The sequence below is a fragment of the Neofelis nebulosa genome, chromosome 17, assembly GCF_028018385.1.
Source record: "Neofelis nebulosa isolate mNeoNeb1 chromosome 17, mNeoNeb1.pri, whole genome shotgun sequence".
NCBI classification, from domain to species: Eukaryota; Metazoa; Chordata; class Mammalia; order Carnivora; family Felidae; genus Neofelis; species Neofelis nebulosa.
In genome coordinates, this window is record NC_080798.1 from 16,816,208 (window position 1) to 16,832,514 (window position 16,307).

At 36.1% G+C, this 16,307-nt stretch overlaps 1 protein-coding gene across 2 annotated transcripts in view; it reads right to left on the reverse strand.

Annotated features, from left to right (window-relative positions):
• LOC131500311 (zinc finger protein 420) overlaps positions 1-16,307 on the reverse strand; it is a 130,676-nt gene that overhangs the window by 49,568 nt on the left and 64,801 nt on the right. The window contains exons 5-6 of one of the 2 annotated variants that reach the window (XM_058709379.1): positions 13,271-14,881; positions 969-973 (exon numbers count right to left, since the gene is read on the reverse strand). In XM_058709379.1, the coding sequence (XP_058565362.1) occupies positions 969-973; positions 13,271-14,881 (1,616 nt within the window). Of the gene's footprint in view, positions 1-968; positions 974-8,685; positions 14,882-16,307 lie in introns of those variants that run through there. The other variant, XM_058709378.1, reaches the window with a different exon arrangement.

A 16,307-nucleotide genomic window follows, 5' to 3' on the forward strand; every position in this document is an offset into this window, starting at 1 on the left:
AAAAAAGAGTAGGATGCTAAACTGACTGAGCCAGCCAGGCACCCCAATATATCTGTTAATGAATAGAATATCAACTCACCAATCCAGATATCATTTTTAAGCTGGAGCAGAAAGAAAAGCCTTGGATTGTAGAGAAAGAAATGTTAAGATGTTCAGATAAGTGACTGACACATGTGTGAATGGTACAAAGTCACATAACAGTTGTTTAGAAGATAACACCTCTGAAATGTTTTCCAATGTTATTGTCTTAAAAGTCCCAGTCTTTTGAGTGGTAGTTGCTATAACTTCTCAGATACCTAGATGGCACTTCAATATATTTCGTATACATCAGGTCTTTCTTTTTATTGAAATTTAGGGGATTATATTCTGGATACCAAGTATCCCCACTTTCTTTGCACTTTGTTTTCATGATTATTTTCCTTTTTACTTGCATTTTTATTCTTTACCTCACCTGCTTTCTTATAGTTATTTATGTATTCAGTCCTTCAGAATTCTGGTCTTACCAAAACTATTTGACACACAGTTTCATTTTTCATTTCTTTCTCATTTAACTCTTTTCATACATTGTGAAATGGCTCAGAATCATATATTTAGAGCCATAGGCATAACTTTCATTGCCCTTTTAATGCCTATATCATACTTTAAAAAACTCTCCCATTCCACTCCCATTTTGTTATATAAGTTGCTGCCTTCCTGCCAGCCCAACTCTAGCCTTACTACCCTGTGGGTTTTTTGGTTCTTTTTTTTCTACCAGTTATCTTGTGAAATATAACAAACTATCAAAAATGCATAAAACAGAAATGTATGACTTTTTTTTCAAGTTTTTCAATTACAGTTAGTTAACATATAGTGTAATATTAGCTTCAGAAGTAGAATTCAGTGATAAATCACTTCTATACAACACCCAGTGCTCATCGCAACAACTGCCCTCCTTAATACCCATCACCCATTTAATCCATCCCCCCCACCTCCCCTCCAGCAACCCTAAGTTTGTTCTCTATAGTTAAGAGTCTGTTTTATGGTTGCTTATCTCTCTTTTTTCCCCTCTATTCATCTGTTTCATTTCTTAAATTCTACATATGAGTGAAACCATGTGGTATTTGTCTTTCTCTGACTTATTTCACTTAGCATAATACACTCTAGCTCCATTCATGCCATTGCAAATGGAACATTTCATTCTTTTTATGGCTGAGTAATATTCTGAATGTATGTATGTATACATACATTCATTCATCACTCAGTGGACATTTGAGCTCTTTCCATAGTTTGGCTATTGTTGGTAATGCCGCTATAAACATTGAGGTGCATGTGTCCGTTCAAATTAGTATTTTTGTATTCTTTGGGTAAATACTTAGTAGTGCAATGGCCGAATCATAGAGCGTGGGGGATAAGCTTAGGAATCCCCCGGGGCTTACACCAATGAGTTAACAAGGCATAAAGAAATACAAAGTCATAAAATGCTCACACCCGAGTTTGGGTAAATCAGATTGGCACCCCAAGAATAGGGAGGCACAAAGGTGCCAGGATTAGGGAGGTGCAGATGCACCCCAAAATAGAGAGGGGGGTGCAGAGCCCCCAAAATAGGGAGAGGCAAAGGCCTGAAATAGAAATGGTGCAAAGGTGCCCAACACATAGGTATATGAAATAAACAAGATTAGATATTCAGGATGGAAGCACCCCCAATTTAGTACTATAGCAGAAAAGCTGCTTTCACGGGAGAATAGAGCCAAGTTAGGTAAATTGGTGAATTGGACTATGGACCGCTGCACAGCAGGCAAAGCAGCCGGAGTGGAGATGGTTAACAAAAGAAAAGGTGCCTTGTCAACCCTGAGGTTATTCCCCCTATCTGTCTCATCCCCAGGCTAGCCAAGATAAACCAAGGTGCTGCCTCATGTCCGCTGTAAACAACCTTTCTCCTGACTGCCCAGCGCCTGGATTTTGTTTTGTATTAACCTAAACCCCTAACCACGGGTATCTTCAAGACTCCTTTTTCCTCATGTCCACAAGTAAATGTTCACAGATTCATTGCCTTTTGTACACGTCCATCACCATGTTTGTAAGCCTTCCGATCCTAATAAAAATGGGGTAAGGACCCTTATTCGGGGTTCATGTCTTTTCCCAGACATTAGCCGTCTCTTGCTTTCAATCCTGCGTCCCGCTCTTTTGCTAGACAAGAGAGAACTTTAGACCCAGAGTCTATGACAATAGAGTAGTTTTATTTTTAACTTTTTGAGGAACCTCCATACTGTTTTCCAAGTGGCTGCATTAGTTTGCATTCCCATTAACAGTATAAGAGTATAACATGACAAATTATTATTAAACATCCATGTAAGCAGTATCCTGGTTAAGATACAGAACATTGCCAATTCCCCAAAAGCCCTTCACCAATGCCTTGCAGTCACTATTCCAACCCTTTATCCTAAATATAACAATATCCTGACCTTTATGATCATAACTTTTTTTCTTTTTAGTTTCCATAGAGTGTTTTTAATTTTTCCAAATCAACTTTATTGAGGAGTAATATGCTATATTAGTTTTCCAGGACTGCCATAACAAGGCACCACAAACTGTGTGGCTTAAACAACATAAATCATTGTCTCATAATTCTGGAGGCTACAAGTCGGATATCAAGATGTTGGCAAGGCTGGTTCCTTTTGAGGGCCATGAGGGAAGGATCAGTCCCAGTTCATGCTCCTTGGCTTGTAGATGGCTGTTTTCTTCCTGTGTGTTCACATCATCTTCCCACTGTACATGTGTGTCCTAATCTATGTTTTTTGTTTTTTTTTTTAAGTAAGCTCTGCACTCAATGTGGGGTCTGAACTCATGACCCCGAGATCAAGAGTTGTATGCTTTACTGACTGAGCCAGCCAGATGCCCCTGTCCTAATCTATTCTTCTTTTTTCTTTTCCTTTTTCTTTTTTTAAATAATTTATTATTTTTTTAAAATTTATATCCAAGTTAGCATATAGTGCAACAATGATCTCAGGAGTAGATTCCTTAATGCCCCTCACCCATTTACCCCATTCCCCTTCCCACAACCCCTCCAGCAACCCTCTTTCTCTATATTTGTCTCTTATGTTTTGTCCCCTTCCCGGTTTTTATATTATTCTTGCTTCCCTTCCCTTACGTTCATCTGTTTTGTATCTTAAATGTCTTAATCTATTCTTATAACAATACCAGTCACATTGAATTAGGGGCCTACCCTAATCCAGTATGATCTCATCTTAACTAATTATGTCTGCAATGACCCTATTTCCAAATAAAGTCATATTCTAAGGTGACTGGGATTACAACTTCAACCTATGGGGGTGTCTAGGTGGCTCAGTCAGTTGAGTGTCTGACTCTTGATTTTAGCTCACTACAACCTGAGACCAAAGTGGAATGTTGTTTGACTTCCTGGAGAAACCTAAATGCCAAGGGAAGGGTTGACTAATGCTGCTTTTCCATCAGCCAACAATCTCAGAGTGTATCCAGAATAAGAATGCATGAATGTTTCCCAAGGACCAGATGTGGCCCTAGGTCTAATAAAGGAAAGCCACTTAGAGAATTGAATAAACTTTAGCATAGAGAATCTAGAAGTATTATTAAAATCCTAAGGGCTGGAGATACATTTGTCTGAATCAAAGGAACTGTAGGGGCACCTGGGTGACTCAGTGGTTGAGCGTCCTACCCTTGACTTCGGGTTGTGGTCCTGGGGTTGTGGGATCAAGCCCCGTGTCGGGCTCTGTACTGAGCATGGAACCTACATGAGATTCTCTCCCTCTGTCCCCCATCTCTAAAATAAAAAATAATAAAACAATTTTTAAAAGGAACTGCAAGTTCCCAACTGCTGGCTGTTCTCCAAAGAATGCACAAAAGCATTCCATTAGGTAGTCATCTATAAATATCTGCCAATTGCAGATAATCACAATGTTGAATCACACAGTTTCAGTCAAGTAAGAAATTACCTGAACCCTTTTCCTTATTTTAGGTCTAATCTTGAAGAGATCAGAAATTAACACCATTTGCAACATGATAGATCTAGAGAGTATTATGCTAAGCGAAGTCAGTCAGAGAAGGGCAAAAACCATATGATTACACTCATATGTGGAATTTAAGAAACAAAATAAACAGTCATGGGGGAAAAAGAGAGGAAAACCAAGAAACCAACTTTTAGTAACTATAGAGAACAAACTGATGGTTGCCAGAGGGGAGGTGGAGGGGGTAATGGGCTAAATAGGTGATGGGGATTAAGGAGTGCAGTTGATGATAAGCATCACATGTTGTATATAAATGTTGAATCACGAAAGTGTACACCTGAAACTAATACTCCACTGTATGTTAACCAACTGGAATTTAAATAAAAACCTAAAAAAAAAAAAACTAGTTAGCCAACTAAGTGATGAGTAAAAGTACTACCATGGTAAAGACAAGTTATTTCTATCACTCTCCTTCCCTGATGGAGACTGCAACAGACTGAAATGTAATTAAGGAGAAGCCTCAAAAGATAAAGTTTGAAGTCTTCATATACTGGATTGCCTAAGAATGACTGAAACCAATGAGTTCCCATGTTTCATCTGGTGGAAGAACCAACCTCAGTGAATTCACTGAATAAATTTAAGTGGGCACCAGGCAATAAAAATAGTTGCCAAGGATCCAACCTATTAATTAGCTGCACACAGTAAAGAGGCAGTACAGAAAAGTGGTTAAGTGTACATACTTGAAGCAGACTACTCCAAGTTGAACTATAAAAACTTCTATTTTCTCAGATCCAGTAAGACAGTACTTTATGTGGAAAAGTATTGCCAGCAATATTGTGCTTCATTATGAAAACAGAGTTGCCATCATTTTCATAAGTATCTCCAGAGTTTGGTCTGAATTATGGCTCTGCCACTGTAGCTTTGCAAACTTGGCCAAGTTATTTTATTTCCTTGTGCCTCACTTTCCTCACCTAAAATGGAGATAACAATTTCTACATACAGGTGGTGTGAGGATTCAGTAAGTTTATATACAAATGGTAAGTAGACATGTTCTAAGGAATATTGTCTGGCACTATAAACATTCTATAAATGATAACCATTATATATTCCAGGATATCTTGTGGTAAGAATTCCATACATGATCTCTTTTTAACCAGATTCAACTACCCAAAACAGGAAACTAGTGTGCACTGTGAGTCACATGTAGGGAGATTACACCTATCAACACAGTGGCAACAGTCTTTGATTCTCATTGGCTGAAGCCCTGGTAGAGCCAGTTCTCAGAATCATGGGGACTGAGTGGCAGGGGTAGTGACAATGGTTTTTCCACTAGCCCAATGATGTGTTCCAAGATTTCTCTTGGTTTTACTGTCCTTGATCCTTTGCCCTCACCTTCACACCTGAGATTCTGAAAACTATCCTTTAATAAACCCCTTTCTACTTAAACTAGCTATAACTTGCTGTGGATTAAAAACTTTGACAGGAGAAACAGATAAACTGTAACATATATGTAATGGAATATTAGTCCAGACACAAAAATAAAGTTTATTTGTATATCTCAGCCTGAATAGGTCTCAAAAATAAATAAGGAAATTTATGGAAAGGTAGTATCATTTGAGGAAATTATAAACTATGCAAAATAACATGTTAATAGGTACATATACATTATCTCTCATGATTTGAACATGTATTATCCAAATATTCAGTGTTTAAAATTTTTTACCCCACATGCACCATCTGAATAAAAACCTCACTAATTAATCTTAATTCTCATACTATGTAAAAAGTTTAAATTGAAGCAAGTCTGGGTGATAGGATGTAGAGTATTGTGGTCACATCTCGGCCAACCTAATTGATTTTGTTTGTTTCAGACTTCTATTTCTGTTTAAACATGTTCACTATCACTATCATTTCTCCAAGCATGTAGCCCTTTATAGAATCCAATTCACTTCCACTATGTGTTCAGGAGCACTACCAACATTTAATTTAGAGTATTTTTTACATTATATCTTTGTTGGGTTTAATTAGAGAACATGCCATGATCTCAGTTTGTGAGTTCGAGCCCTGCATTGGGCTCTGTGCTAACAGCTCAGAGCCTGGAGCCTGCTTCAGATTCTGTGTCTCCTCCTCTCTCTGCCCCTCCCATGCTCATGCTCTGTCTCTGCCTCTCAATAAGAAATAAATGTTAAAAAAAAAATCACGTGTTTAAATGTTTTATGTTCATAAGTTTTTAGTGGATTATTTTATAGATGATAAAGAGTATCTTAGTTGCATTAAGAAAAGTGGAGTTTGGGAATGAGATAAATACACAGTACTAAGAAATGGCTCCTACCACTTCAAAATTACCCATCCAGAGGCACCTAGGTGGCTCAGTTGAGCATCTCTCTCTCTTTTTTAAAAGTGTTTATTTATTTTGAGAGAGAGACAAAGTGTGAGCAGGGAAGGGAAGAGAGAGAGGGAGACACAGAACCCAAAGCAGCATTCAGGCTCTGAGCTGTTAGCACAGAGCCCAACGCAGGGCTCAAACCCACATACTGTGAGACCACGACCTGAGCTGAAGTCAGAGGCTTAACCATCTGAGCCACCCAGGCGCCCCAAGCATCTGATTCTTACTTTTGGCTCAGGTCATGATCCCAGGGTTGTGGATTGAGCCCCACTTTGGGCTCTGCACTGAGCATGGAGCCTGTTTAAGATTCTCTCTTCCTCTCTCTCTCTCTCCCCCCTCTGCCCCTCTCCCCTGCTCATGTGCTCTCTAAAATAAAATAGTTTGAAAAAATAAAAATTAGACATCCAACACATTTAGGGAATAAATTAGATCTGGAAAAGTGATAGATACCTATATATGGGCTAGAATTATACACACTAAATCTATAGGGGTACCTGGGTGGCTCAGTCCGTTGAACATCTGACTTTGGCTCTGGTCATTATTTTGCAGTTGGTGGGTTGGAGACCCACATGGGGCTCACTGCTGTCAGCATGGAGCCTGCTCTGGATCCTCTGTCTCTCTTTGCACCTCCTCCACTCATCCTTTCTCTCTCAAAAATGAATAAACATACATACATACATAAATAAATAGATAAATCTATAATAGGGCTGCCTCAGGAAAAGGTTTGAGAAACAATGGGTCTTTGACATTCATAGTTAATGTTTCATATATTTATTATAAAAATATGAAGCAAACATATATGTTAACATGTATTAATTTTACATAATACATGAGAACCTTGCCGCATTTTCTGAACTATTCAAAAGAATTTACCCATCCCATTCGTTGCATACTAATCAGAAAGTTAAAAATTATTATGTATACCATGGAAAGGTCTAGTAGTCACTACCTTAATCAGTGAACAAATTTAGCAGTACCAATACTAGGACAACTTATTTTACTTATATAATTATATTTAATACTTTATATTCTACACAGTGTATCTTCTGCTATAGTAAGTACATATCATCATTCTATTTATTTTTTTTTTTTTCAACGTTTTTTTATTTATTTTTGGGACAGAGAGAGACAGAGCATGAACGGGGGAGGGGCAGAGAGAGAGGGAGACACAGAATCGGAAACAGGCTCCAGGCTCCGAGCCATCAGCCCAGAGCCTGACGCGGGGCTCGAACTCACAGACTGCGAGATCGTGACCTGGCTGAAGTCGGACGCTTAACCGACTGCGCCACCCAGGCGCCCCTCTATTTATTTTTTACCAAAACTGCTTCTCCTGCATTTATTCATGAGGAAATAGACAAATTTTAAAAGTTGGACATTCTGCTAAGCCTAGATTCTAAAAATGGTAGTGTCTAAAAGAATGAGATGAGATGAGAGCCTCGATCAGATCCTTGTTTGGAAAAACATTTCATAAGCCAGTTTTGAGATAATTTGGGAACTTATGGAATTATTTTTTAATTTTCTAATATCGTGCTCTTATAATTAAGACAATCTCCTTATTTTTAGATTATGCATGAAGTATTTAGGAGTGAAATGTAACTCCTAATAAAGTAGGAGTAATAAAATAAAAATAACTCCATATAAAATTAATAAAGATGTGGCAGGATGTTAACAACTAAGTCAACCTAGGATGTGATGGATAGTCACTGCACTATTATTTTAGCTTTCCTGTAGTTTTAGAAACCTTCAGTAGAAAAATTTGGGGGGAAATTTAGCTTAAAAAGACTTTAAAATACAAAAAATATTAGAAGATATTTAGGAAAATGTGAATAATCTTGGGGTGTATGTAGGAAACACTCTATGTAGATTATATTTCATTCCATAAAAGTAAAAATAAAATCTATGACAAAGGATATATTAAAAAACAAGACAGACTGAAAAATTATTTTTACAACACATATGATAAAGATAATAGCCATAAACACAAAAAACTTCTACAAATTAATGAAAGAAAAAAATACAATAGAAATTGCGCAGACTATCAATAGGTAATTTACAGAAAATTCATATGGCTCGTAAGCAAATGATATCATGCTCAATATACCCAATATTTAAATAAATTCAAATTAAAGCAATGACATATTTTTCATCAGAAAGACTGACAAAGAGCACCGAGTGCTGTTAAATTGTGGGAAAATGAAAATGGGCAACTCAAACAGTGTTGATGGACTGAATGTACTATATCTGGAAAGTAATGTTACTAGCTATTATAATAAAAAAAATACACATACTACCTGATGTAAGAATCTATCTTACAGAAATAAAAACATATATATGCAAGTATTTATGTATAAAGATATTTATTGACAATTGTCTAACGCAACAAGGAAGTGGAAACAATATAAACATTCATCAATAAACAATATGAACATATTAATACTTCTACATACGTAGTATTCTGTAGCTACTAACACTAAAATGAGTAAGTTAGATTTATATGTACCTGGAATGATGTCCATGATGTATTTTATAGGAAAAGTCACAGTTTGATGTCCATATAGTGATCCTTTTTAAATATATAAATATCCACAAACAACCATGAAAAAAAGAACCATGTATAAACATGTACATTTCAGCATACAGAAAGCTACAGAAAAGTATTAATGAGGCTTCTAACATGTTAGTTTAGGAAGCCATATTTTCTTTTTCCTTTATGTATATTTGCTATAATTTCTCATTTTGGAGGTAATTGCATTATGTAATTTCAGAAGGCAATTCAGTCCAATATGATAAGAAAAACTACATAAAAATATAAGTTTAATTTCTAACACTTCTTTTGAGAATAAGTAAAAAACCATTAGAAGTAGAGAACAAAGTAATGGCACCATGGTCCACTTGACCATCTTTATTCTTCTATTTGTTATACCATTTACCTTAAAAAAACAACCTCTAATTCTGAAAGCTTGATTTATGGACTAGATATATCCGTGATAAAGCCATTTATTTTATTACCATGCTTCTAAAATCCCACAAACCTGTTTTCTTGTTTTTTGTTTTCAATATCTCATTAAGTTGAACTAAGAAGTGGGGTATAGGGAAGAGTAAGAAAGGACTGTGAAGGAAGATCATTACATAGAGGGATTTCCCTTTTTTAAAAGGACAATGGTCCCATATGTAGAAGAAGAATGTGACTGGTTTGCAGAGAAAGCAACTTGCTCTCTCATAAACTTAGTGGGCCTCAAGCTATAATGTTTTAGAATTTCCACCCCTGAGATTATTTCTTTCAGCTAGAGCAGTGTTTACAAAAATAGTTCACATGCAAAAGATATTAATAGGCATTATAAGAAGGGATTTATGGTCAAGTAAGTTTGGCACATGATGAGGTGAAGTTGAAAAAGCTGCTTTACTACAATATTTATTACAGCCCTGATGAAATACAATGAACTTATTGCTTCAAAAAGACCTTGAGAAACTTAACAGAAGACCATGGGGGAAGGGAAGGAGAAAAAAAATACTTACAAACAGAGAGGGAGGGAGGCAAACTATAAGAGACTCTTAAATACAGGGAACAAACTGAGGATGGACAGGGGTGGGGGGAGAGGGAAAATGGGTGATAGGCATTGAGGAGGGCACTTGTTGGGATGAGCATTGGGTGTTGTGTATAAGTCAATCTGACAATAAATTATATTAAAAAAAAAGTGATGTGAAATATGCCATGATTTACAGGCTTGTTTGATCACACAGTCTTTCTTTCTAATATCATCTGAGTTCTAGCATTACTTGAAATTACTACAGGAAATTTTAGGCTAACATATTATCTGTGGAATTAAATTAACACAGAGATATGGTCCTTAGTAAAAGGATTCAAAACAAATCGTTTTAAGGTAGCACATGCTACATTACTTTTACATCATTATAAAAATATTTTTCATGAGACATCCTATAGAGGCACCTGGGTGGCTCAGCTGGTTAAGCTTCTGACTCTTGATTTTGGCTCAGGTCATGATCCCAGGTCATAGGATCAAGCCCCGTGTTGGGCTCCACACTGAGCACGGAGCCTGCTTAAGATTCACTCTCTTTCCATCTGCTCCCCACCCTGCTCATACACTCTCTAAAATAAAAAAGAAAACACATCCTATAAAATGACAATAATCAAGGCAGTGTAATATTGGCAGAGGGATAGATACATAGATCAATGGAATAGAAGAGAAAACCCAGAGGTAAGATATACACAAATACATTCAATAGATTTTTGACAGAGGTACAAAGGCAATTTAATGGAGGAAACACAGACTTTTCAGCAAATGGTGCTAAAGTAAACGGACATCCATAAGCCAAAACAAATTAAGAAAGAACACCAAGCTAAAGCATACAATATACATGAAAAGTTAACTCAAAATGTATCACAGACTTATGTGTAAAACATAAAATCATGAAAAATTTATGCAAAAACAGGAAAAAAGTCTTCAGGATGTGGGCTAGGCAAAGAATCCTTAGATTTGACAGCAAAGCAAGATCCATAAAAGGAAAAACTGGTAAAGCAGACCTTATCAAAATTGACACTTTTTGCTCTTCAAAAGACCCTCTTAAAGGGGTGCCTGAGTGGCTCAGTCAGTTAAGTGTCTGACTCTCGACATTGGCTCAGGTCATGATCTCATGGTTTGCAGGATCAAGCCCCATGTGGGGCTCTGCACTGATAGTGCTGAGCCTGCTTAGGATTCTGTGTCTCCTCTCTCTCTGTTCCTCCCCTGCTTGCACACACACACACTTTCTGTCTCTCTCAAAACAAACAAACAAACAAACAAACAAACAAACAAACACCCTTAAAAAAAAAAGGAAAAAAAGATAAGATACGCACCTGGGAAAATATTTGCAAACCACATAACAAAGGACTACTATCATCTAGAATACAGAAAATACTCTTTCAAAACCTAGGAGTGAAAAATAAAACAATTCAAAAATGACTAAAAGACACAAACAGGCATTTCACCAAAACAGATATACAGATGACAAGCACATGAAAAGGTGTTCACCATCATTAGCCATTAGGGAAATTCATATTAAGACCACAAAGAGACATCACCATACCTAACATGAGGGCTAAAACAAAAAGTGATGACAACACCAAATGCTGAAACACTGGGTTACTCATATGCTCCTGGTGTAAATGTAAAATGGTAAAGCAATTTTAGAAAATACTTTGTCCATTTCTTGTATGAGAAAACGTGACTTTAGTGTAAGACCAAGAAATTGTACTCTTAGGCATTTATACCAGAGAAATGGAAATTTACATTCACATAAAAATCTATACACAAATGTTCATAAATAGCTTCATTTGTAACACCTAAAAACTTATTTTTTTCCTTAAGGTTTCCTTCTAGTAAGAATTTTAATGTTCAGAATGAGGTAAAACCTCACATTAATTATATGAGGACGTTCTGCTCCAAAATCATTTATCTGATGATTAGTAAGAATGATAAAAGATTTACCTTATGTACTGTATTTGAAAAGTCTTCCTCTCATTTGAATTCTATAATAGTACACAATTAAAATACTGAAAAAAAGAAACCCCCCTGCACTGTTGGTGGGAATGTAAATTGATGCAACCACTGTGGAAAACATATGAAGTTTCCTCAAAAATTAAAAATAGAAATACCATACTATCTAGTAATTCCACTACTTCAGTATTTACCCAAAGGAAATGAAAACACTGATTTGAAAAGATATATGCACCCCAATGTTTATTGCATTATTTACAATAGCTAAGATATGGAAGCAACCTAAATATCCATCAACAGGTGAATAAATAAAGAAGATGTAGTATGTATGTGTAATATTACTCAGCTATAAAAAAAATGAGATCTTGCCATTTGCAACAATATGGATAGACTTAAAGGACATTATGCTGAGTGAAATAAGTCAGAGAAAGACAAATACCATCTGATTTCACTTAATCTGGGATCCAAAACACAAAAATAGAAATATAATCATAAATACAGAGAACTGGTGGTTGCCAGAGGGGAGGGGGCTTGGAAGATGGATGAAATACGTGAAGGGGATTAAGAGGTACAAACTTCCAGTTATAAAATCAATCTATCAATAAATTAATTAAATAAACAAATCATAGGGATGAAAAGTACAGCATATGGAGTATAGTCAATAATACTGCAATACTGTGGTATTGTGACAGATGGTAATGACACTTATTTTGGTCAGTATTGAGTAAAGTACAGAATTGTCAAATCACTATGATATATACCTGAAACTAAAATAACATTGTATGTCAACTATACTTCAATTAAAAAAACAAAAAGATGATTCTTGAGCCCAGAAGGAAACAATTTTAAAATACTGAAAAACACAATTACAGTAATAACTAATATTTATTTAATATAAACTATGTATTACACATTGCTTTAAGGCTTTTTATGTATTTGCATCTTTAAATCATTATAATGAGAGTGATTTTAATGTTTTATAAATGAAAAAACTAAAGCAAACAGGGATTAACTAGCTTTTTCCAAAGGAATACATGTGTAGTAAATGGTGGAGTTCGGATCATGCTGAACAAGAGAATGATGCCAAACAAGAAAACTCTACATTTTATGGTTGTGCTCTTGTATAAATTCACCAATGTCTAACAAAGATTGAAAAATGATGGAAACTGATTCTCCATTATATTACACTAGCCTCTCTCTGTTTGAATTTTCTGATAGAGTTACCTATGGATGAAAGTAAAAAAGGATTCCCACTTTGATAATCTGAATTTTCTGATATTCCAAAGCTGAGTATCAATGAGCAATCAAAGGATTTAATAAATTTATATTTTCATAAAGTTTTTCTCAATTATGAAGTTTATGATGTTGAGTGAGGTGTGAATGACGTCTGAAGTCCTTACCACATTCGTTACATTTATAAGGCTTCTCACCAGAATGAATTCTCTGATGTTGAGTAAGTTGTGAGCCACGATTAAAGGCCTTCCCACATTCATTACATTTGTATGGTTTCTCACCAGTATGAATTCTCTGGTGCTGAGTAAGATGTGAACCACGAATAAAGGCTTTCCCACATTCATTACACTCATAGGGCTTCTCACCAGTATGAACTCTCTGATGGTAAGTCAGCTGTGAGGCACGAATAAAAGCTTTACCACATTCTTTACATTCATATGGCTTCTTACCAGAATGAGAAATCTGATGTAGAGTAAGTTGTGAGGCACAAATAAAGATCTTCCCACACTGCTTACATTCATAGGGATTCTCACCTGTATGAATTCTCTGATGCTGAGTCAGTTGTGAGCTATAAATAAAGGCCTTCCCACACTCTTTACATTCATAGGGTTTTTCACCAGTATGAATCCTCTGATGCTGAGTAAGATGTGAGCCACGAATAAAGGCTTTCCCACATTCCTTACATTCAAAAGGTTTTTCACCAGTGTGAATTTTTTGATGTTCAGTAAGTTGTGAGCCACGAATAAATGACTTCCCACATTCTTGACATTCATAGGGTTTCTCTCCAGTGTGAATCCTCTGGTGTCGAATAAGCTGTGAGCCATAGTTAAAAGCCTTCCCACACTGCTTACATTCATGTGGTTTCTTACCTGTATGAATCCTCTGATGTTCAGTAAGTTGTGAGCCACGAATAAAGGACATTTCACAGTCTTTACATTTATAGGGCTTTTCACCAGTATGAAGTCTGTGATGCAGGGTAAGCTGTGATCCATAACTAAAGGCTTTCCCACATTTCTTACATTCGTAGGGTTTCTCACCCGTATGAATTCTCTGATGTTCAGTAAGTTGGGAGCCACGAATAAAGGCCTTTCCACATTCTTTACATTGATAGGGTTTCTCTGCAGTATGAACTCTCTGGTGGTAAGTAAGTTGAGAGCCACGAAAAAAGGCCTTACCACATTCATTACATTCATAGGGTCGTTCACCAGTATGAATTCTTTGATGCTGGGTAAGGTGAGAGCCACGAATAAAGGCCTTCCCACACTCTTTACATTTATAAGGTTTCTCCCCAGTATGAATTCTTTGATGATAAGTAAGCTGTGAGGCACAGATAAAGGCTTTTCCACATTCCTTACATTCATAGGGTTTCTTAACAACATGAACTCTCTGATGGTAAGTAAGTTCTGAACCCTGAATAAAGGCCTGTCCACATTCTTTACATTCATAGAATTTTTCATCAGAATGAACTTTCTGATGTTCAGTCAGTTGAAAGCCATGGATAAAGTATTTTCTGCATGCTTCACATTCATAGGATTTCTCAGGAAAATTAATTCTTTGTTTTAACATAAGGGATGCAGTCTGGCTAAAATTGGGGATTCCTTTACAAGTGATTAGTAGTTGCTTGAAAAATCCCTCTTTATTTCCCAATTGGCTTTCAAACTGGTCTTTGCATTCCCTATCATCTTGAAGACTTTTACAATCACACTTAAGTCTTGTAAGCTGTTCTATGATCTCCCACTGAGATGATTCTATTTCATAAATTCCTTTTGTTGAGAACAGCTTTTTGGTCTCACATCTGGATTCCCAGGCTATAAGGTAAAAAGAAAGAAAACGTTATTTTCATATTCCTTGAAAAATGAAATTTCTAAGGTAGAAACAGTAGACTCAAATTGAGTATCATAGTCATAAGATGTCAATGGAACCAATGGAACAGAAAAGAAAAATCCAGAAACAATTATAAGTGCAAACTTAGTACATAATAAAAGCTGGCAGCTCAAATCAGTAGGAAAAACATGAACTCTTTTTAATAAATGAAATTGATAAACATACAGATAAACACATCAAAAAAAGAAAACTGCATTAATTCTGCATATCTTACAGTTGGATAAATTCCAAATGGATCAGACATCCATATTTACAGGAATGAAAACATACATATAATTAGAATAAAATTTGGGGGACTTCTTCTATAAAATAGGAATGGGGAAAACTTTCCTAGTCATAATTTGATAAAAATGACTGCACTATGGTTAAAGAAAAAAGAAAGCCTGGCATGTCAAAAACACGGTTAAGGTTAGGTTAAGTAAAATGACAAACTTGGAAAAAATATTTGCCAGGTTGCAATATCCCTAATATATAAACAGTTTCTAAAATTAGACTAGAAAAAAAAGACTACCATATAAAACTGGGCACCAACACTATGTAAAAATAGTCTAAGAAAATGGGACAGTTGATAGAAAAGTAATGTAAGTAGCTTTTAACCATATGAAAATATACTCAACTTTGCTCATAAGATAAATGCAAATTAAAGCTAAACAGAGGTGAAGATATGAAGAAATTGGAATCCTTGCAGCTTTCTGATGGGAATGTAAAATGGTACAGCTGCTTTGTAAAACAATTTTGTACTTCCTCAAAAAGTTAACATAGTTTCCATATTACCATGCAATTTTACTCCCAGTTATATGCCCAAGAGAAGTGTCCAACATAGAGTTCCCACATAACCCAAAAATCCACTCGTAAGTATAGAGCCAAGAGAATTGAAAACACATATCTATATAAAAACACGAAAACAATGTCCATAACAGCATTAATCATAATAAGCATAAGGTGGAAACAAGTCACTCATTAATTGATGAATGGGTAAAAATGTGGTGTATCCTTACAATAGAATATTTGGCAATAAAAATATTGACACATGCTACAATATGAATAAACTTTGAAAATATTATGCTTAGTGAAAAAAGCTAGTCACAAAAGACCACATATTGTATGACTGCTTTTATATGAATTATGCAAAGTAGGCGAATCCACATAGACAGAAACATCAGTAGCTGAACAGGGCTGGGGGATGGACAGAGATACAGAGTATCTTGCTACTACAAGATATTGGATTTCTTGGGGCGCCTGGGTGGCGCAGTCGGTTAAGCGTCCGACTTCAGCCAGGTCACGATCTCGCGGTCCGTGAGTTCGAGCCCCGCGTCAGGCTCTGGGCTGATGGCTCGGAGCCTGGAGCCT